General features: G+C 62.7%; 1 protein-coding gene across 4 annotated transcripts in view; it reads right to left on the reverse strand.

Annotated features, from left to right (window-relative positions):
• BRD3 (bromodomain containing 3) overlaps positions 1-21,897 on the reverse strand; it is a 32,893-nt gene extending 10,996 nt beyond the window's left edge. Inside the window, exons 1-7 of one of the 4 annotated variants that reach the window (XM_019639665.1) lie at positions 21,885-21,897; positions 8,408-8,733; positions 7,437-7,574; positions 6,271-6,418; positions 5,208-5,422; positions 2,837-3,208; positions 650-778 (exon numbers count right to left, since the gene is read on the reverse strand). In XM_019639665.1, coding sequence (XP_019495210.1) covers positions 650-778; positions 2,837-3,208; positions 5,208-5,422; positions 6,271-6,418; positions 7,437-7,574; positions 8,408-8,620 — 1,215 coding nt within the window. In that variant the 5' untranslated portion in view covers positions 8,621-8,733; positions 21,885-21,897. Of the gene's footprint in view, positions 1-649; positions 779-2,836; positions 3,209-5,207; positions 5,423-6,270; positions 6,419-7,436; positions 7,575-8,407; positions 8,734-9,562; positions 10,341-10,400; positions 12,357-21,884 lie in introns of those variants that run through there. The other 3 variants (XM_019639673.1, XM_019639647.1, XM_019639658.1) reach the window with 3 other exon arrangements.
• Between the last annotated feature and the right edge of the window lie 66 nt (positions 21,898-21,963).

The following is a 21,963-nucleotide window of genomic DNA, read 5'->3' on the forward strand; positions in this document are numbered from 1 at the left end:
CAAAAAGAAGGTCTTCTGATTACACAGCATTTAAAACATTGGTCCCGTTACCTACAAAAACAGCAGCCCCCAGGATCCACCGTGAAGGGAAAAGGGAACAGACCCTGGGCGCTAACCCGCACAGAAGCGACCAGCCTGGCGGGAAATCGCGCGCACCGCACACATCGTGTGAGAGGCTGGTGTGCGTGAGCGCCGAGTCCCCCCGGGCGGCCGGGCGGAACTCACACCTCCCGTCTCTGCCCACAGGCCACCGGCCTCCCTGATGGGCTCAGGACACAGTACCCCAGCCCCGTGCCGGGCAGGGACCCCCCAGAACTCTCGGTCAGTAAGGCTGCAGGAGAGTGGACACCGGCCGTCTCTTCCTCCCTCTCCGTCGGCTGGAACGTGCGCCAGCCCCCGGGCCGTGTTCCCTGCGTCCAGCCTGCTCGCTGCCCAGCCCCACCTGAGCCTGCAGCTCCTGGGAAGCAGAGGCCTGCTCACCACCACGTCCCCAGAAGCAAGAGGGGCCGTCATCAGAAGAGACGGGCTGTGGGTCAGGCTCCACGTGGGCGCCCTGGCTGGGCGACCTCTGAGACGCCCATGTCTTTCCTAGGAGCCGGCCCTGAGCTGCTGATCCCCCGCCCCCGCCCCCGCCAGCACCTGGGGTTACCTGCAGCTTCCTGGCCATGGCCACCACCTCGTGGTCCGGCGGGTTGTACTTGTAACAGTTGGAAAACATTAGCCGGATGTCGGCGGCGAAGCCCTGCGCATCTGGGTACTCGCGGCTGTCCATCTTCTTCTGCAACACACAGGTGGCAGGGCGTGAGGAGCGCCGCCCAGCGTCCCAGTCAGCCAGACCCGCTCACACAGACGTGGGGCCCCCTGTGTCCACCTCCAGCCCCCTACCCCAAGACCTCGTACACAGGAGCCCCAAGAGGTAGGAAGGGGGACTCGAGGGCCAGGAGGGGGGGCCTCAGGCGCCCTGGGGGGAGGGAAAGGTGCTGGACAAGAAGCCCGGGCTCCTGTGACGTCCCAAGGCGTCCAGCTGTGCACAAGGCGGGGTTTTCACAGGCCGAAGTCCCTGACACGAGGAGCTTCCAGGGAAGGGGCTCCACCAGCTCCGGGGGCCTACCTGGCTCAGGGAATGGGCCATTTAACTTTCCATGACAGCACAGGTGCTATCAGTCAGCCCGCCCGCCCCCCACAGGAGCACCAGGCTGTCCCAGCATGAAAGTGGGTGCACTGCACACGGAGGACAGGGTCGCTGCAAGGTGCAGCTAAGAATGATCTGGGGTTAAGTGGGGCACGGCGAGTGTCACTGCTGTGAGTAGCGTGCCTTTCCTGGGGCCACTAGCTCTGCCAAGGCCGGGATTCCAGCACTGGCTCTGGGCGGTGCCACCACCGATCCAGCCTCAGGATCCCCTGTAAACAGCAGGGGTGTGAGAACGCTGTCCTCTCTGAAAGCCTGAGTCCCTGCATGCACCCCACTCCCTAGGTCAGGCCAGGCCTGCTCTGAGAGGAGGACATGGGCCTTGTGTGGGGACAATGAGACGGGAGCACAGCCCTGCCTGGGGCTAAGGCTGTCAGCCCAGAGCCTGGATCCCACACACCTCACTCACACCAGGGAGAAAGCCCCTCAGAGGCAGTGTGCCCGGGAGCCCATGTTCCAGCTGCCCCCACAGTCAAAACCTGCCTAGAAAGAGCCAGCCGGAGCCAGGGGCTAACCCAGAAAGATGGAGCCAAGCCACTCCCAGAAGTGTCACTGGGAGGAGGGACGGCAGAGGGCATGAGGTCCACCTGCCTCTGCTTTGCCTGAATTTTCTACGCGCATTTTTCTCACACAGGTGAAAAAGTGCTAGAACAAAGGTCACCACTGTCACTGAGCTCTCATTAGGGGCAGGGCCACCGCAGCGCTGACCCTGGCCGTGTCCAAGGAAGCAGGCGCTCTGCCCTCGCAGGCTGGAAAGAGGCTCAGAGAGGGTGCGGAAGCTGCCTGTCGCCCAGCCGGACTGTGGTGGAGCTAAGGCCCACCCAGGCCTGCCCGACTGGGGCCAGCACCACCGCCCTGGACAGCCACCACCGCCGGGGGAAGGCCGCAATGAGACTCTGCCCAGGCCCACGTCATAGGGGAACGAGGCAGAATGACTGAGACCAGCCGTTCAAGGCCCAGGCACCATGGATGGAAAGAAACAACCACCGCTTTTTGGGGAAGGGCTTTCCAGGGCCACGAGGGCCGCTCACAGAGGAGGTGGGTGACATACGGCCACCTGCCAGGGGCGTTCCTCAGGACGTCAGACACCAAAGCCAGCCTGGCTCAGAGCTCTCCCTGAGGGAGGGCAGGTGTGCTGGGGCCCAAGCCGGACATGGGCTCAGAAACTCCGATGTGCGCTCAGGGAAGACCCCCTGCGAGGTAACCCCAGCCCGGGTCTGCACCAAACGCTTCCTCCGTCACACCTGGCACAAGCCTTGCTCTGACCTGGAGCAAAACCTACGCACAAGCCCAGGGCAGAGCCCCCTGGCACAGGAAGACACCAGTACGGGACGTGGGAGGTGGACGCTCTCTGTCTGGGGAGGGGAGGGGCCACCTGAAAGGGCCTCCTTGCCTAACGTTACAGAAACCTGCAAACGCTCCGGGATGGGAGACAGGAAAGAGATGAAGCTGGTTTTAAGGGATGAGGTGACAGGTTCAGAGCCCATGAGCAGAACACACCTTCCTCCCTGCTCAGGTTGGGCAGCAGGCCAAGGGGGCCGCGTACTGCCCCAGCCCCACTCTGAGTCACCTGCAGCCGGCACAGACCTCAGGCCATGGCTGACTCTCAGGACGGCAGCAGAGCCGGCGGCCTGGCCAGGGAAGTACCTTGACGGTGCTGAGGTCCATCGGGTGCTTGATGATGTCGTGGTAGTCGTGCAGTTCCAGGGCCTCGGCGTCCACGGGCTTGTAGAAGGGCCAAGCGTAGGCCGCGTGCTTCTTGGACAGCATCTCCTTGAGGATGCTCTCGCAGTGCCGCAGGTGCTCCGACAGCTTGCCCTTCTTGCCCGCGTGCTGGGGCACCTCGCCGTCCTCCAGGTCCTTCTTAGGTGGTTTGATGGGGCGGCCGCCGCTCTCCCGCCGCGCTACCACCTTGGCCTGCTTGGGGTCCGACAGGGGCGGGGGCGACTCGCTGCGGCTCGCGGTGATGGCGGACGTCGTGGGCGTCGTCGTGTCTGCTTTCCGCTTCACGCCCTTTTTCTGTGACAGCGAAACCACCAGTGAGCGCCGGGAACACAGCCCAGCCGCAACAAAGTGACTGGTCACCACTGCGCCTCTGGAGTGCTGACTCCCCGCCAGGCTCCGAGCGAAGCGATGCCGTGCACGGCCGCGCCAGCCCCCAGCTGCCCCCGCGGTACGGAGGACACAGAGGCTCAGAGGGGCCACGTCCCGGCCTACGGTCACACAGCTGGTGGTGGTGAGGCTGGACTTGGAACCTACCGCGAGCCACCCTCTGAGGGCTCTCTCCCTTTGCCCCCAGGGCTCCGTGGGCCCAATGGGCTGGCTCGTGACACCCCTGAGCAGTGTAAGGTGCAGCATGCAATTCACCTGCACCTAACCAGCACCCGAGGCCGGGCGCAGGAGGACTCCAGAGACAAGCACAACTGAGGTGGCACCATGACTGGGATCGGCACCAAGCGGGACTCGGGCTCAGGGACAGCAGAGGCAGGAATCCCCTGCTTGTAAAGGCCAGCGGGAAAGTCCCAAAGGCCTCACAGCTGGCACTCGAGGATGATCATCGTGGAGCAGGACGAGGGAAGAGGCGGGGCGAGCATGCGGTGGGGACGCAGCAGCAGCAGCAGGTTTGGGACCACGGACTCCAGGGGGCAGAGTGAGTGGGCGGGTCTGGACTTTACCCAGAAGGCAGTGGGAACCAGCTAGAGCTCTCCTTAAAGGGAGGAAACGTCGAAATGATGAGGGGGTGTGTCCAGGGCAGACACTCACACGGGATGTGTCCAGTGAGAGCATGTTTAATGCCTGGGCATCCCAGGCCTGTGGGTCCCTCCAGGCACGATGCCTGGCCCTGGGGCCCATGGCATGTCAGCCCTGTCCCGCAGCCAGGGCTCAGTGTGTCCCCGAGACAAGCTCAGCCGGTTCCCCGCATCTCAGCTCAGGCAGGCAGAGAAGCCCCTCGGAGCCACAAGCATCTGGGCCGACGGCCTCATAGGGTTCTGCTGTCTAGAGTGCCACCACGGTCGCTGCCCCAGCCAAGCCGCCACCCCCAGGCTGGCAGGGGCACGAGCTGGCTATCCACAAACACTTAATGGGCACCAATGAGATGCCAAGCGCGTGCCACAGAGGCCTGGCGGGGGGGTGGAGGGGTGGGCTCATCTGGCTATGGTAAACAGGACATGCTCCAAAAATGGCCAGGCGCTGTGTGGGGGCAGCCTGGCCAGGCGCCGCCCAGAAGTGCAGGCAGTGAAGGCCACGGGGGAGGGGAAAGCAACAGAGGTGGCGTTTTACCTTCGGGGAGCCATTTAACCCCTCTGAGCGCCTGCTTCCTCATCTGTAAGATGGGGGAATACTGCCTGCCCCAGAGGGTCGCTGTGAGGGTCAAATCGGAGAAGATGGTACACATCAGTGCCCGCTCAGAGCAGAGCAGGAGGCTCGGCAGTCCTCGCCAGCCCAGATCTGGCAGGGAGCCCCCACTCCGAGCCCAGGCGGCCAGGACAGTCCCTGCCATGAAAAGCTCCCAGGCAAGCGGGGAGACGAATGCGCTGGTGCTCACGCTAACAGCGATGCAAGCTGCAGGTGGAGGTGACCGACGGGGTCAGGGCCTCAGGACGCAGCCAGGCCACCGGCCTCCCCACGCTAACCTCCAGCTATCCGAGTGTAGGCAGGGAGGGCCGGGACCCCTCCCACCTACTTCTCTGCACCTTCCCCACCTGGACGCACGCATTACCAAGGCCAGGGCTTCAGGGCCAGAGAAGCTGGGGTTCAAGTGAAGCCTGCCCTCACCAGCTGTGTGACCTGCAGCTGCCTGAGCCTCGGTCACCTCGTCTGCATCACTCAGGAACAGTGGCCAGACCTTACCGGCACGGTGGGAACCACTCCAGTCACATGCACCAAATGCCCGCTTGGTGGGTGCCCAGGGAAAGGCAGCAGAGCTCCCTCTGGCCCCACCCCACGCCTGCCTGAATCCAGGAACCTTGACCAGTGCTCAGACCTCAGGCCGACCTCGCGCCCCAGGGACGCTCACCTTGACGACGGGCGGCGTGGGAGGGACCACGGGGATGATGGGTGTCGCAGGAGGAGGTGGGGCAGCAGCCGGGGGGACAGGGACTGATGTGACGTTTGCAGTGATAGTTGGCACAGGGGTGGCAGCAATGACGGGCGTCTGGGAGACAGTCGGGGGGACGTTCTGAAAGGGGGTCGCTGGGGAGACAGAGGACACAGCCGCCACTTGCTGCGTACCTTGAAAACAAGGAAAGGAGGTTGAACATACCAGGCGCTCTCAGCCAGACAGGATCACGGCAATACTTCCGGAAGCATCCTGGCCTGTCCCCTCTAGCCAAAGCACACCAGAGCCGGTGGAGCCCCTCTTCCTGAGACGGCTGGCTCTGCATCTAGGCTGCCTCCACAGAGCCTGCCTCCAGGGTGCTCCCCTGGGGCCAGGACCCAAGTCTAAAGGAGGGAGGGAGCCAGGACAAGCCACACGGCCTAGGAGCTAAGAGCCAGGCTGCACCGAGAAACCGGGAGTTAACTCAGAGTCCACCAGGAACCAGCTGAGTGACCCTCCTTAACCACCCCCAGAGCCCATCTGCAAAGCGGGAAGGCCAGCGGGCACTGGCGACCCCCTCGAGGCCCCGGCACCCGGTCAGCCTCCCCATCAGGACACACCTCTCTTCCAGGTTCTGGGACCAGCTAAGGCCCCAGGGGCCCCAGCACCTAAGCCCCACCACACTCCCTGACAGGTGACACAGCGCCTCTCCTGTCACAGAGTACAACACATGCTAAAGAAGCAAAGTCCTAGGAGGGGACAAAGCGAGAGCTGTGACTTCTGTCCAGGCTTCCGGAAGAGGTGGCCTCAGAGCCCGGGCCAGGAGCAGCAGCACAGGGACACAATACCACAGCCGAGGGCCACCATGTCTCAGAGGGTACATGGGCTATGCGCCTGAGCCCTGGCTCCTGGCCATCTCATCACTGCCCCGACTTCACCGACAGGGACAGAGCTCAGAGTGGTCGCCGGACCCACAGACGAGACCTCTGCCCGCGGCCTCAGGACAGAGCAGCCACGCCCATCCCCCCGTCCACCCCTTTACCTGCACTCTGGGCTCCTGTAGCCGGTTTCCGGCCTTTGCCCTTCGGAGCAGGGGGTAATAATTCAACTTCCTCCTGGGGCATCTGGGCCACTTTCTGCAGAAAAATTTTCTCTAAGGCTTGGGCCATTAGCACTATGTCATCTGTGGGCTGAAGACACGGGGAGAGCTGAGGTTACATGCTGGGGAAGGGGCCATGCGCTTGCAAAAGACATCGCTGGTTGTAGCTCAAGAAAACATCTAGTTAAAAATTTGTTAAGAGATTTAATGGGGCAGGAGGGAGGCAGAAGGAATCCACTTTAACATGAAAACTCTTGGAAGAATTCAGAAAATCACAAAGACTAAAAACCACCCTTCACCCATCGTCACACGGAGAAAGAGCCTGCAGCTCAACACTCGGTTCACCTTTACGTCACTATTAAAACCCCTCAGCTGGGGCCACAGGGAACTCCCCTAGTCTGCTCTCCTGCAGACATTTCCCCTTGTCATGACGTGTCTTGCATCACTCGGGGCGGCTGGGTGTGGACGCCACAACAAGTTCGGCCGATCTCCGACAGCCGCGTGTGTGGGTGGGTCACTACCCACATACCTAAGCCGGCACTGACCCCGTCCATATTTCTAGAGCAGCGGTTCTCAATCTTCCTAATGCCGCGACCCCTTAATACAGTTCCTCATGTTGTGGTGACCCCCAACCACAAAATGATTTTCGTTGCTACTCTATAACTGTAATGTTGCTACTGTTATGAATCGTCATGTAAATATCTTCTTGTTTTCCGATGGTCTTAGGTGACCCCTGTGAAAGGGTCGTTCGACCCCCAAAGGGGTCGCGACCCAGGTTGAGAACCGCTGTTCTAGAGGGAGAATTTGTAAGTCCAAGGGTACGGGCGTTGTAAAGCATTTGGTCTGTGTCACCTCCCTTGAGCTCTCACTCCCGAGTGGGATGTGGCCCGCGTAAGCCAATGGCTCTGAGACAGCCAGTGCATGGAAACTGCATGTGGGATCAGGGCCAGAGAGGCGTGCGGCGTGACAGCGTGACACGCTGAGCCCGTCCAAGAGCTGCCACAAAGTGCCCTGGCCAACCCCAGAGCACCGTGTCACCCTGGGTCTCCCCTGGGCCGATGGACAGCTCACAGGGGCGTTTTGGGTCCACGCCACATGCGTCTTCTTACCTTGTTATAAATATAACAATTTGTAAACATGGTGTTGAAGTCCTGCATACATTCACTTGCACTCCAATAATAATTATTTTCTAGTCTCTTCTTAATCGTTCCCATATCCATAGGGTTTTTTATAATTTTATGATAATCCTAGGAAAGAGATTTTCACAGCCATTACTGACGATTCAGTGTAATTACTTCATACTTCCCAAGTGTCGTGACTGCACACAGAGGGAGTGGTCTTCTCGGCTGAGCTGGGTACACGGCAGTTTCTAGTCACCTGAGGGCAGGTGGGCGAGCAGTCTGGGGCGAGCACTTGGCCCCGCCAAACCTCTCGCCTGGCAAGGGCTCTGCATCTAGGAGGTTCTTAGAGACACACAGAGCTGCGGCACTGGGGCTGGTCTATGCTCTGGAGATAGTTGGGGCCCAGCTCCCACCCAGATTCCAAACCTCGCTCACGGCCCCGCAGGGGATGGGGCTGAGCTGAGCCCCGGACCCAGGCTACCAGGTGCCAGCCTAGGGGGTTGCTTTGCTACAGTCAGGGTTCTCTATTTGGGTCCAAAGAAAAAAGTCACTGGCCGTCAAGTCAGCTGGGGCGGCATCCCCAGGAAAGCGGGCCCCGGCCCACTCCGAGCACCTGGCTTCGAGTCGAGCGCAGGGGCCAGAGTGCTGACACGGACGAGCCTTTGCTCCTGGGCCCCATCACTGCCAGCCCGCGTCCCCTTTTTCCATCGTGAGGCACGGGTTCTCCCCCACTCCGGGCACATGGAGGCAGTCACCCTCCATTCTCCAACATCCCTAAGAAGCCTCTCTTGCTCCTTGGTCACCGTGGGCCCTGGGCTGTCCCCCCCACCCTCCGCCGAGTCCGGGCTGTGCCTGGCTTACCAGCACCAGCCACATCTCAGGCACCACCTCTGCCAAGGCCACATGGGCAGCCCTTCCACGAGTCTGAGCAACAGAGGGGCGGGGGGGTGGGGACTCACGGGCAGGTTCAGCTTGATGGCGTCCACGGGCTGGTAGAAGGGCCAGGCGAACTGGTGTTTCCAGAGCGTCTTCACCACCACATTCTGCATGTACTGCAGCTGGTTGGTCTTGCGGCCGGGCTTGGAGGGATTAGAGACCTCTGGCGGGGGCGGGTTCACGGGGCCCGGGGCCACCGGGATCCCCGTGGGGGTGACCGTCGTCGTGGTGGACATCCTCCGGTGGCTCGCTCACTGGCCGTCACAGCAGCGGCTCGGGGAGGCCCTCGCTTCCTCTGTGCTCCCCCCAGAGTCGTGACATCCCATTTCCAGGCCCGACCAGGCAGCACCTACAGGGAAGGAGGGACAGCAGAGAAAGGACGGTCACCCAGGGCCCTGACACCTCGCCCAGCCTGGGCAGGCTTCCCCGGCACACCCGTGCTGTCACGGCGAAGCTACTCGTCTTGGTCAAGCCACTCCCCACCAGCCCAGAATCACTCACAAGTAGGGGGACAAAGCGACACGGGTGACGGGAGATCACATGAGCACGTGCCACCTGGGCAGCTGGGGAAACGCAAGGATGGGAAGGTGTCTGCAACCTGGGGTGGGAGGGGCAAGGACCCCGCCTCGGCTGGCCTGCTGGGGCTGAGTCCACACTGTTCTTGGCCGTGGCAACTTTTTAGGGAATAAGTCACACGCTGAGAGCTACATCGACCCCACAGGGCCCAGCCAGGCAGACAGAACATTCGCAGAACCACAGGAGGATATGGAGCAGAGCCCCTCTGGAGCGAGGCCGCCGGCCCAGCAAGCGAGGGAGCGAGGTTCCACAGTAGCCACGAGAACCGGTTCTGGGTTTGTGATGGTGTTCAGGCTGTGACACGGCCAGCCCTCGGCCAATCAGGAGGGTGGGACGGGGCGGACCTGACCCTGCAAGCTCGGTAAGTGGGGGGAGGGGGGGCTGCTGCAGACCTCACCCCGGTCCCACCGCCTCCCAGGCTCTTGGGAATGCTCTCCAAGGGACACTGAGCAGTGAAGGAACGCACAGGCCAACCCAACATCTGTCAGGAACAAGCCAGCCGCCCCACTGTCGCCTGTGGGACACAGGCTGGAGGCTGCACATGGAACCTGACCGCCAGCAGCATCTGTGTGCTCCGCTATACTTTAGCTTTTTATTCGTACTTGTTACAGTATTCAGACGGGTCGGGGAGGGCAGCAGCACTCATCGCCTGAGGGACCAGACGGCCTTTGGGGAGGACAGAGCAGTGCGTCTACAGGCCGCTGAACCAGCCACTCTGCTACTTGCAACTGCAGGTCGGTAAAACTTGGAGAATTTCTCGAGCCGGTTAGCATGCTGTCGGTGGCTGGCAATCTGCTGCGGTGACATGTTTACGCCATGGTTCCTGGCACATGCTACAAGCATGGCTTCCCCCCAGAGAGCTGGTTACGAAACACTGACCAGAATCCTACTGTCTCCGCACTGCAACCCAGAGTGAAAAGGGCTTTGAAAGAGCCATCAGGCCCATCTCGCCCACCAAGCACAGCTGCCCTTCTGCCCGCTCGCCGGAGCAGCAGCCCCTCAACATGTACTGGGCTCCCCGCCTATCATCTGGGGAGCCCGCCTCCTTGCCTCCTCCACGCCCTCCCAGGATGAGCTGGTGCCTCACGCTCCTCAATCTCGCTAACCTGGGGCAGTGACCTGGTCAGCACCATGGCCACAGCCCCATGCCGGTGGCTCGGTGGGGAGGGTGGCCGGGCCCGGGTCAGCTGGCGTAATGGAGAACACGCTGCGTCTTCACCACCAGACAAAGCCACGGAGCCCAGCACAAGCCCATTCTCAATGCCTCACAGCCCCACGCCCACCCCAGCAGTCGGCAAATCCAAACGGCCGGAGGCTGGCGGCCTCCCGCCCAGCCCCACAGTGACCTGCCCTGAATCTCCATGAAGCCCCCGGGGTCTGCCCTCCCTCCACGGCAGCGAGTCCTGCTCAAACCAACGCAGGTCAAATCGAGTCACTCACCCACTCAAGACGCTCCAGGGCTCCAGCGTTCAGCATCAAAGCACCTTCCCCACTCCGGCCTGCAGGGCCCAGTGTGACCACCGAGCCGTCTCCCCGTCCTGGCTGCAGCCGTACCGGCCCACGCCAGCCCTTGCTGGAGAAACAGGCTCGCACCCTCGCCACCTCCAGGCCTTTCTGCTCCAACACCACCACCTGCCAGGGCCTTCTGGAACCCCCTGGACCCCTCTTCCTGGACCCCAGGTAACTCAGGGCTACGGGGAAGATGCTGGGGCCACCCTCCTGGTCCCTATCCCAGCTCTGCCCCTCGTCAGCCACTGGATCCGGTCCCCAGGGTCCCCACGGGGCTCTTTGAGAACACAGAGCGTGCTGGGGCAGGCGCAGGACAAGCGCTGAGCACCGCGCAGCCCTGCTCTGACCGCTGTGGCGGCTCCCCGCACCAGGGACCCTGGAAGCGCCAGCAGAGGGATGTGCTGTGTTCCTGCCACCTCCCGGGGCACTGTCAGCCCCCAGGTGTCAGGTGGGTGGGTGCCCAGCACCTAGTGCTGCTGCTGGGTGACCCAGGGAGCCAGCATACAGCCAGGGGCTGAAAATGACCTGTAGGGACGCGAGGCCCACAGGAGAGCCCAAGGCTACTGGCCAAAGTGAAGGCTCCTCCAGGCACGAGGCCTGATGGGCACAGCTCACTGCAGGGACGTTTGGCCTGGGCCTCGGCCTCCCTCCCTCTTCCGACCACCGCTTCACACCTGCGCTGAGCAGGGAAGCCAGCTCCAGCCACAAACACAGAAAGTGTCACCACTGTGGGGTAAGCACCCAGGCGCAGGGCTGCAGCCCCCAGGCCCAGCAGAAGCCCCGAGCCTGAGCCAGGTGGACCGACGGGCCTCCTGGGTTTTGCCGCACACCAGCCCAGCCCAGGAGCCCGCTTGGCACTGCCAGGGGACCCAACAGACATACTTAGAGCTCTGAGCTCGGTGCCTGGCCCCAGCATATGCTCGCTGAGTGCCGGTGGTCACTACAGGCCACAGGGAGTCCCTCCACCACAGCCAGAAGTGCAACCTGCCTCCAGCCCTACTTTGAGGGGTGCAAACACCGCTGACCCCGCCCGGCAGGGTCTGTGAGGCTTACAGGGGACATGTGCAAAAAGTGCCCAGTACCCCCACAGTCCACGGGAACTGCACATGGTGATGGGAGCGCTACTGAAATGGGTGGGGGCAACTCCCACACTCAGACCCCTGCAAATACGTGTCCCCTCTCAGGCGGCGGTACACAACCCTCCGCCACGTAGAAGCAGGCAGAGTGGCTCTCCTGCCTCCGACCCTTCCCTCCCGGTTTGTCCCTCGTCCCCAGCACCAGCCAGCACAGTTCAGCAGGGAGAAAGGGCTGCCAGAGCATAAGTGTTTCGGGACCCCCCACAAGCCCCTTCCATCCCAGGTACCAGGACCTACCTCCCTGGAATGGCCATGCTGGCTGGGAGACAAGCAAGGGGACAACTAGGGAGCTCGGACAGAACCCCGCAACAGGAAACCACCCCCATGAGCCGCCCCAGGGAGGGAGGACAAAGTAAGGGTTCCCTGGCCGTAAAACTACAGGCCACCCTGGGCTGTCCCCTCCGGGGCGGTAGGCAGAGCAAGGCGATCACGTCGCTCCCTGCTGAAGCACACACAGCATCACCGCTTCCAAAGGGGCCCAGACCCAAGGGCGCCTCTCCACAAAGCAAAGGTGGACGCAAGCCCAGCGCGCAGCAGCGCCTCGGTGACAGCCTGGCCTGGCCTTCCCGCGGACACTTCTCCCGAGCAGACAGCAACGTCGCCGATGCGGACAGGAGTAAGGAGAGCCAGGCCGACTGAAGAAGTCCCCCGGGGGGCAGGAACATGGGGCCTCCGGACCCCACCCCAAGTCCTGGCCTCAGTGCACACCGGGTCCCAAGGGGCTGCCTTCTCTCTTTCTTCTTCCGTTTGGAATGGGTACTTTTTTTTTTTTTTTTAGAATGTTACTTTTGCAAAAAGAAAAAAGTGTAAAGGAATTTCTATTTTGAAAAAATGCTCAAACACCAACCAACCAACCACAGTTGGGCACAGGGTGAGGGGCTCCCATGGTCGCCGTCGGTCCACAGTTAAGTGTCTCGGAGCTTGTGTGTCTCCTGCTCCGAGGTCTGGGGACGCTGCCCTGGAGCCTGGGGGCAGACCCAGCAGCCCAGCGTGTTCCCTAAAGGGGGAAATCTCAGGGCCACAACGCCCCCAAGTCTGGGCTCAGACTCAACAGAGCTGCCAGCCCCTGGGGGCCAGCTGGCCACACCCGCATCACCCAGGCTGCCCGAGACATCCCAGCAGAGCCCACGTGTCAGGGCAAAGCACAGATGAGCGACACAAAGCAATGGTGGGCCGCCCACAGGCCCCTGGGCCAGTGGCAACACCCAGAGCAGCTGTCCTGTCCCCTAGTCTGGGCGGGGGTCATGGCCACATTCTGAGACCAGGAGGCAAGTGCTGCTTCCAGAAAGAAACTAGAACTCAGACCACTAGCTGACCCTCCTACAGGGTTCAGCCCTGAACTGAAAATCAGTAACGGGCAAGGGTGCAAGGGGACGTGGAAGTTTCACACACCAAAAAGGAGGCACCACCGTGGAATCCCCCCACACCGGCTCCCAGGGGTGCCTGCCCGTCCTCCGGAATGCCCGTGGACTTGTGGACACCCAAGGTGCCTGCCCATCCATCAGCGTGGCTGTGGTCTCCCAGGCGGCCGGGGTGCCTACCAGTGCCCCAGCATTCTCAGGAACAGCTTCTCTGTGACGTGGCCAGGGGCAGGGCTGACACCACCAGCCAGGCCCCACCTGCACGCCTTGCCCCGGGGGGCGCTCATGCCACACTCCGGCCCAAACCTCAGTGGCTGCCCTTCTGGGTGAGGCCTGGCAGGGGCAGACAGTGGAAAAAACACCAAGAAACACGTGAGTGGTCGGCCATGAGCACTTTACCTTAGCGGAGGGTGAGACATGGACCCCACGAGCTCAGAATGACCACGCCTATTGCAGACTACAGAGCTGGGGCTCCTCTGTTCTGGGGCTATTTCCTGGGTCTGGGTCTATTCGCGTGGGGATTCAGGCACTTAAGCCCGGAACCCTGTGCCTCCGCAACCTGGCTCCCAGCACTACAGGCAACCACAGGGAAAGAGGGCACAGGCGGCTACGGAACAACATGGCCCAGCTGCCGCCCACCAGCAAGGACAGCAGGCGGTGCCCTGGAGGCAGGCGTGGAGCAGCAGCAGCCCCCCCAGAGCCCCAGGTCTGAGTGTAACCCTCGGCGAGAGGGGCACACAGGACCGCGAGGCGCGCCCGTTGGGTCTGCCACACCAGGCCTCAGAACCGGCTGCTCACTGCTGACCGCCTTGAGCCTGGGTCTCAGCTGTCAAGCTCAGAGCGCCCAGCTCGGCCACCACCCATCAGGGGCTTCCCACCTGCCCCGGGGACAGACACGGCTCCCCACCCACAGGCTCAGGGCCCACTGGCTAGAACTCCAGCCTGCGGAGTGCGAACCAAGGGGCGCATCCTTCAACTCTGACTGTCTGGAAACCTCTGGACTCAACGTGAGGGCCTTGGGGGTGACAGTGGTGCTGCGCCCTAACTTTCACAAGCCCTGACCTGTTAGAGATAGATACTGTAAGTCGAGAACGAGACATGGCTGGAATTTGCTCCTCGGTAACAGGGGTGAGGGCTGAAAATGAGTGGGGGTCTGGAGGAGACAGAGCACAGGGCGCTGAGCCCCTCCACCTCCACCTCCACCTGCATGTGAAAGCTCCTACCCACCAAAAGGAAGAGGGTGAACCCGTTTTCCTTGGGTGCTCAGGACCCCACCCCCCCACCCCCGACGACCTTGCTCTCCGCACCCCACTCGCCTAGCAGGGAAGAGGACCCCCAGTGTGTGCAGAGAGCTCAGGCAGAACCACCCAGGCCTGGTGGGGAAGTGTGGGTCCGAAGAGACCCCAGTACCTTCAGACAGGACATGTAAGGTCTGTATGCTGCAAATCTGCCTTCACCCCCACCTGTCCCCAAGGGGATGCGGGGGTGTCTTCTGGGGATAAGCATGCAGGGGCAGAACGTGCAGCTTGGACTCCCCGGCAGCGGAGCCCCCAGCCCGCTTCACGCCGGGCGGGCTGAAAGCCCTCCTTCTAGAACGTGGGCCTGGAGGTTTTCAGTACACGTAACTCAGGAGCAGTTCAAGTCAGGACTTGAGCCTCCCCGCGGTACAGCAGTTTCAGAACCTGCGCCCCGCTGTCCTGTAGGGCACTCACCACACGCCTGCCAACAGCCACTTCACTCCAGAAAGCTGTTTACTGCACAGACAACCCTCCCCTCATGCGGCCACCCCCCCTGGTCACGGTCACGGCCGGCGGACTCCCATTATGGTGCAGCTCTGAGGCCTGGGGGGAAAGTAGCACTCCCGAGGGGACGGGATGGCCGAGTGCCCACTCTGCGCTGGGCACAGCAGGGCAGGGATGGAGGCCGGTATCTCAGAGGGGCAAACGGAGGCCAGACAACCTCACCCACTTCCCGGGGCCCCCACCAAGGACAGGGAGGCAGGCAGCACATGCAAATCTGGGTGAAAGTCAAAGACAATCTGCCTTTGACACAAGAGGATCCGAAACCATCCAGGGCGGAAACTCAGACAAACCACAAAGCCCTCGAACGCCAAGCAAAACCCCAGATCTGGGGTTCTGGTGAGATCCTGAGGGACCAGAGCATCAAACGGAGGTTCCCAAAGTGGGCAGCTGACAAGAGAGGGCAGGGTGCAAGGACCGGCCGTCCCATGCTCCAGGTCACACACACTGCACTACATGAGGGGCTGAGCGGCCAGCCTGCAGGGAGGCGTCCCAGAACACCTGGCACATCCCCCACAGGCAAATGGACCGGTGAAGTGGCGAGGTGGGGGGCTGGCCCAGTGACCATCTCCCCTCCACCTGCCACACTTCGTCCCTCCAGGGGAACTGGAATCCTAATGACAGCACAGAAATCCTGTCCCCTGCAGGCTCGCTCGGTCAGCCCAGAGGGGCGCATGAGGGTCCTGGGCAAATGGGGGTGGGTGTGGGGTGGGGGGCAAGTGGGGACCTCTGTCCAGTCACCAGTAAAAAAACACCCAGAAAATTTGGCAGCAGCTGCACCAGCCCTCCTGCCACAATGTCAAGCGTCGGGCACGACTGCAGGGAGAGCTGGGTGTTCCCTGACAGCCGGACCCCAAGGGGTGGCAGGCGGATGCTGGCCTTCAGGCGTTAGACGGAGGGACAGACAGAGGCTCGGTCGCCAGCGCTTCCAGCCACGGGGCAGAGGATGAAGCCGGGAAGGTGGGCCGGGGCCAGACTGAGAGGGCACTTCCAGGCTGGCCCGGCCCAGAGCAGGGAGGGACAGGAAGGGACAAGGCTGTCACACTGCAGGGGCCTGGACCACTGAAGGGGGGGAGGATGGTGCAGAGGCGGGGCAGGGGGCCTCAGTAGCCTCCGAGCTTGGGGATCTCAGAGGGGAGGGAACCCTGTGGCACGTCCAGGGAGGAGACGTGGTGGATGGAGGGCAGTGCCAGTGAGGAGGGCTGGGCACAGGCAGGAGGAAAGCTGGGCAGTGAGGCCCCATCTCAGCAGGAGGGTCCGGGCAAGGGGCGCGACGCAGCACCTACTTTTGCCTTGGCCCCCCCTCCTGCCCGGCTCAGATGCCCGGTGCCCACTAGCAAGGCCCTCAAAAGCGGCCTCCGCTCCGGGGCCTCTCGGACAACCGAGGAGGGGGCTCCAGGCCCCCGGGGCCGCCCACTGCTTTACTCCAACCCCGTCCAGGCACAGGGTGGTGGAGGTCCCGTGAGCTCCATTTTCCAAATGGAGGCTCAGAGGTGAAGGGGCAGAGCCAGGCCCTGGACGGGGCCACCCCCCCACACCAGACCCCCGTCACGGCCTCCCTGCAGCCTCCAGACGGGGAGCTGAGGGCGGCAGGGGGGTCAGTCGAAGGTGGTGCCTGGGCTCCTCGCCCCGAGGCGGCCAGGCCAGCCTCCACAGGCATGCTGACCAGCAGCCGCCTGGGGCCTCGGGAAACAGGATCCGCGAGGGCCAGCGGCTTCAGTGACAGACGGGGCCACCTGCCTCCTTCTGTGGGGCCAGGGGAGGGGCCCCCAGGACAGCCCTGCAAGAGGCCCCAGGGAAGGGCAGGCAGGCAGGCGGGGGCCCACCGCCTTCCCATGGAGCACACGCTGCCCGGGCAGGAAGCAGTGCCACCACGGGGCCTCTGCCCACAGCGAGGCAGCCCTGACCCGGGCCCCAGAGCTCGCCTGGGGTCTAGATGGCGACTCCTCTCCAACAGCAAGCAGCAAGGGACCCGACCCCAGCAAGCTCAGGTCCAATCACGTGCGGGTGCCCACAGGTCTGGAGGACTGTCCTGAGGCGCCAGGCCCGCAAGTGGACCTGCAGCGATGGTGCCCTTGCTGACACGCCCCCCCCCCAAGTCCCCTTAGCTCTGTACCCACAGGACCTGGGCACCTAGTTCTCCCACCTTGGAAGGCTTTCAGTCCTGCCAGAATGTCAGCCTTGCAAGGACCCAAGACACCAGCTCCAGGGGTGCCTCCAGCCCTGCTGAGCAGGGCTCACTGTTCACCCATGAGGGGCCAGGACAGCTGCACCCCTCACCTCTGCGAGGCTCTGCCCCCCCACCTGCCTTTCGCCCCCCACCCCCAAAGAAAAGCCAAAAACACACACTATACCAGTAGAGCCTCTTGTGGGGTATCAAGCCCCCAGAGGTTTTGGGGAGAGCCTCTCCATCCCCATTTCTTGGGAAAGCTGAGCTCTGGCCCTGACACATCACTCCTCTGGGGAGCCCCAGCAGCCCCACATGCACCCCGCAGAGCACCTCCCTGAAGCCAGGCTACCCGGGGCGCTGAATGACCCCCTCCACGGGCAGGACAGAGGCAAGAGACCCAGAGCCCAAAGGAGAACGTCGTCAGGTGAGTGAGGACGGGGTGGCCAGCGCCCAATCTCTGTCCTGGAAAGAGAAGAGGACGACCATCCTCTCTGCGTCCGGCAGTCTGGCTTGTGGGGGCCCAGCCCTGCGAGCACCAGGACTCCGCGTGCCTGCGGCTCCACCGACCCCGGCGCCTTCTAGAACAAAGCTCAGCAGGGCGACCTAGCGCTGGGTGCCGCCCACAGGTGCTGACCTGTTCAGTCACAGGAAGGGAGCTGCACACGCTCCAGGGCCCCTCTCCTCCTGGACGGCCTGACGAGAAGCAAACCCGTGACTTCAGCGTGTGCCACTTTACAAACCACCACCACCCTGGGCTGTCGGGCCACACGCCGCCAGGCCCTGACCTCACCCCACGCCACGCCACGATGTCCCCCAGCACAGCCCTGCCTCTCCTCTGCATGCCCAGGATGGCAGGGGCGGGAACCTCCTGAGCGTCGGGCCACCATCCTCATGGTGAAGACCAGGCGCCCAAGGCATCCGCCCACCCCCACCTACTCGGGGGTGGGGTGCAGGCTCGCACCCAGGCCCAGCCCTCGCCCCTGTAACTGCCCTCCAACCAGAACGCCTTCCCATTCACACCCCCACGCAGGTGTGCGTGAGCAGCCTGGAGCAGCATGCGCCACACCTGCCCGAGGCAGCGGCTGTCCCCGCCAGGCGCCATCCTCGGGCCCCTGGCAGCGGCCTCAGAAGGAAGCTTCTTACCCTATCGTCCCACTTACGAGATGGGAGATGAGGCCGAGAGCCGGGGCCCGGGGCTGGGAGGCCGAGACGCAGGGCTGCGGGAACCAGGGCCAGGGGCCCAGGGCCCCCGCCCCGTCCTGCAGTCAAGGGCAGACGTCCTGCCCCCACCCCCATCCAGGGTCCTCTCAGGACCCACAGCACCGTGGGCAGCCAGCAGGCGAGCCCAGCTTTCCCAAGGGACCTAGGACGGCCCAGCTCTCGGTCAAGCAGGGTCTTTGTTAGCTGACATAGTCCCCCTCCTCACCCCCCCCCACACAGGCCGGCTCCCCAAGTGTCCACACCTTTCCAGAACAGGTGCACGTTCACTTCTGCCCACAGCGAAGGCTGTCTGGAGCCTGGAGCCCTGGAGAGGGAACAGCACAAGCCCCAGCACAGGGAGAGGCATCAGGCAGCCCCACCCTGTTGCCCACCCCTGACAACACGCACCCACAGGCTCCCAGAGGCTGGGCACCCACCTGCCTACCCATCAGCGTGGGATGTTTCCTACAGCCCACGGTGCTGGTGTATTTATTTACCAAGCAGTTCCTGCAGGCTTCACTCGCCGTCACCCTTTCTGCCTCTCGACCAGCCTGCGTGGGGGCTTCCATCATCCCAGGTGACAGTCACACACAATCATCTGTGTCTCCCCACCCGACCCACAACCGGCCTGGCCATGGCAGCCTGGAGGCAGCTACGATGACAGCCCAGAGGGGGTGCAGGCCTTATCTTGAGTCCACAGCCAGCACAGCCCCAGCTCTTGACACCAGGCTCCTGGCACTGGGCTGGCAGCACGAGTGCCCAGTCAACGTTCTCAGGACAGGCATTCCCGAGCCCTGGCTCCTCATGACGGATTCGTGCCTGTGACACGGGGGTCCCTACTGCTGCCCTGCCAGCACCCTCCCGAACATCACTTCTGGAAATGCTGCCACACCAGTTACCAAGCCCAGCTTCCGATCACATGCGAAAAACCTGCGCCCGGGTGACATTTCCCAAAGAGCTGGAGAACTGCTTTCCCAAACACCTCACTGACTCCGGACCGACTCTCCCAATACTTTCAGGGCCCGCAGCAAGGATGAAGGGGGGCTTCCTCCAAAACGCATCTTTCAGCTAGCTCTAACCCGGTTATAAAAGTACTGAGGAGGAAGATGGAGAACCGATTCCCTCATAGAACCGTTAAAAGCTGGCAAAAGAAATGAACAGCCCACGGCACTGCAACATCAGAGCCAAAACCCTCTGGCGGCACGCGAGCTCCCGTTATCTCCGTCTAAACACGCATGGAGAGGAGCCAGGCTTCAAACGCAAACCACCAACTTGTGAATGATCCTGAAACGTGACTCTCTGCCTTTAAGAGCCTCAGGCTTCTCCGATGGCAGGAGTGCAGGTACCTGGAGCAGGGGTGCAGGCGCCCCAGGGCTTCGTGACCATGGGGATGCCACAAAGGTTCAAGGCTCCAGTCCCCATCTGAGCACCTGGGCCATGACCGTACCCTGACCCAAACACCTGTTGATCTCTTCTGTTGAAATAAGGGGGCAGAGCTGGGGTGGATGGGAAGGAGGGCTCTCTAGCAGACCTGAGTCACAGGAGTCCCCCCCATGCCCCCACCCTCCCGCCAAGTTCCCAGAACGGCACTGCTTTCTGCCTCAACTCACTAAGGTTTCTTTTCGAAGCAAGAACTCTTCAGCTCCACACCTGCCTCCTGACACGAGACACGCGGGCAGGCCTGCCCAGACAAGGAGCGTGCAGTCCTGTCAGTTTCAGCTTGACGATCAGACCACGCGCCGACCCACACTACTGAGCCTATGGCTGGAACTGCCCCCCAAAACCAAGACACCTGAGCAGTGGCCTTAGGCAAGTTCCAGCTGCAGCGGTGCTTAAGCGGGGGTGTGCTTTGTGTCTGGGGGGCCCCAATCCTCACCTGACCCCAGCTACCCCATGGACCCACAGAAGAATGCTGGTCTCCCACGAACAGGGCCCACCAGTGGTGGACAGGCCAGGCAGGCACAGGGGCTAGGCACCGAGGCGACGTCCTGTTAGTCTTGTGCCAACCACAGCACTCTGGGGGCTGCGGGCCAGTACTCCCAAGGGAACGCTCTGCCACCGTGAACCAGGAAGTGGCCGTGCACTGCACCGCTTGCCCGCCACAGGGCTCCTGCGCCTGGCAACTCGCCAACCTGGAGGAAGAGGGCGCAGGAAGGAGGCAGCTGGGTGGCTCGCTGTTTCACACCCCCCACTTTCACTTTCTGCCTGTGGCCTCCCCGTGAGTCAAAGGCGGGAGGGAGCAGACTGTTTACAAACCCCACAGCTTACTTCCCAAGCACGCGTGAGCTCTGCAAGTGTGAGCTCTTGTCGAAGAAAAGCAACGACTCCACTTTCCACACACAAAACAAACATCACGACGGTGCTGAACGTCCACCCCCAGGAAGTGTTTCAATCCCTTATCCCTGGACACCCTTGTGGCAGGGCTGGGACTGGATCTAAGCCACTGAGGAGCTGCTCAGAGGTGGGTTTCCAGTAACCCGGGCTGAGGCTCTGGGCCCCCAAGTTACCAGGAAGGTCAGAGAGGAATGCCCCCCCCCACTCCCCAAATCCACGGTGTCGCCTCCTGTCCAGTCTCGCCCTGTACCTCCTCTGTAACCACTAGCACACATCGAGGCCTCAAGACAGAAAAGGGCAAACACAGACCTTTATTTGCAAATGACAGGCCCACATTCTGGGCTGCCTGGAAGCGGCAGGGAAGTGGCTATCTCCGGAGTCCCCTTGCAGAGGGTTCAGACCTCTTCTTGGCACCCACCCACCCCCCAACAGCCCAACGTACTCCCCTCAGAAGAATGCCACACCAGGCAACTTTGCGTAGGTTTCAGGCTCTCCCCCGGGCCACTCTACCGACCAGGGAACAGAAGCCCCATTTTAAAGCAAAAGGCAAGGGAGTATGCCTACAAGAGAGCAGGACAGAAAGAACTTTGCTCCTCGTCCTTGCTGGGGGGGCAGCGGCCTGAAGAGGCGGCGGCCTCCAGCCAGGTAGCCTGCCCACTGATACACACCCACCTGAACTCTTCAGGCAATAGCCCCGTTACCATGGGAAACGGGGGTGCACCAGTTATGCACTTCTGAAAAGCTTGCAGCCAAAACGAAAGATCGCAGACACTCAGGGATCGGGCCCGGGGGTGGGAGACTCACAAGGTAAAGCATGGCGGGTCTCCCAGCGGACCCCTTTCCGTCCCCTTTATCTTTCCAAAACTACCCCCCTAGCAGCCCTGAGGGAAAGGAGGCCGCGCAAGGCCTCCACCCGGCCCTGCCCCCTATTGGACCCGCCTCCCCTGAGACCCCACAGCTTTATTCACGGGGAGCCCACTAGGAACATGTAGACATTCGAGGTTTGGGGGGAGCGCTTTTCCCCGACGGGCTTGTACCACGCTGTCACCCCAGGGCCCACCCTGAGTGGGAACGAGAGGAAGCACCCGCGCTCCTCCCGCTCCGACTCGCCCTCGCCCGGATTAAGCGCTTCTCGGGCCGATGTCAAAACGGGAACTGCGTCTCCTCCTGGCCCGGCTGCAACGACCCTGCGACGGAGCTCAAAGTCGGCGCCGGGCACCTAACTCTGGGAGGGAGCTGCCCCGACGCCACCGCGCCGGCTCCAGGGCCCGCGTCTGGCCTCGCCCCCCGCCCCGGCCGCGGAGAGCGGCGACGGCGCCAGCGCGAGCCCCGCGGCGGCCGAGAGCTGGGGCGGGCGAGCGGGGCGGGCAAAGTGGCGCCGGAGCGCACGGCGCGGCCCGGGACGTGCCGCGCACCTTCCTCGCCGCGTCCTCCCCGATTTCCCCTCCAAAAGATGGCGGGCAGAGGAAAGGGGGGAAACATTCCTTCTGCGAG

This window comes from Hipposideros armiger, unplaced genomic scaffold (genome assembly GCF_001890085.2).
Source record: "Hipposideros armiger isolate ML-2016 unplaced genomic scaffold, ASM189008v1 scaffold_3, whole genome shotgun sequence".
Taxonomy (NCBI): Eukaryota; Metazoa; Chordata; class Mammalia; order Chiroptera; family Hipposideridae; genus Hipposideros; species Hipposideros armiger.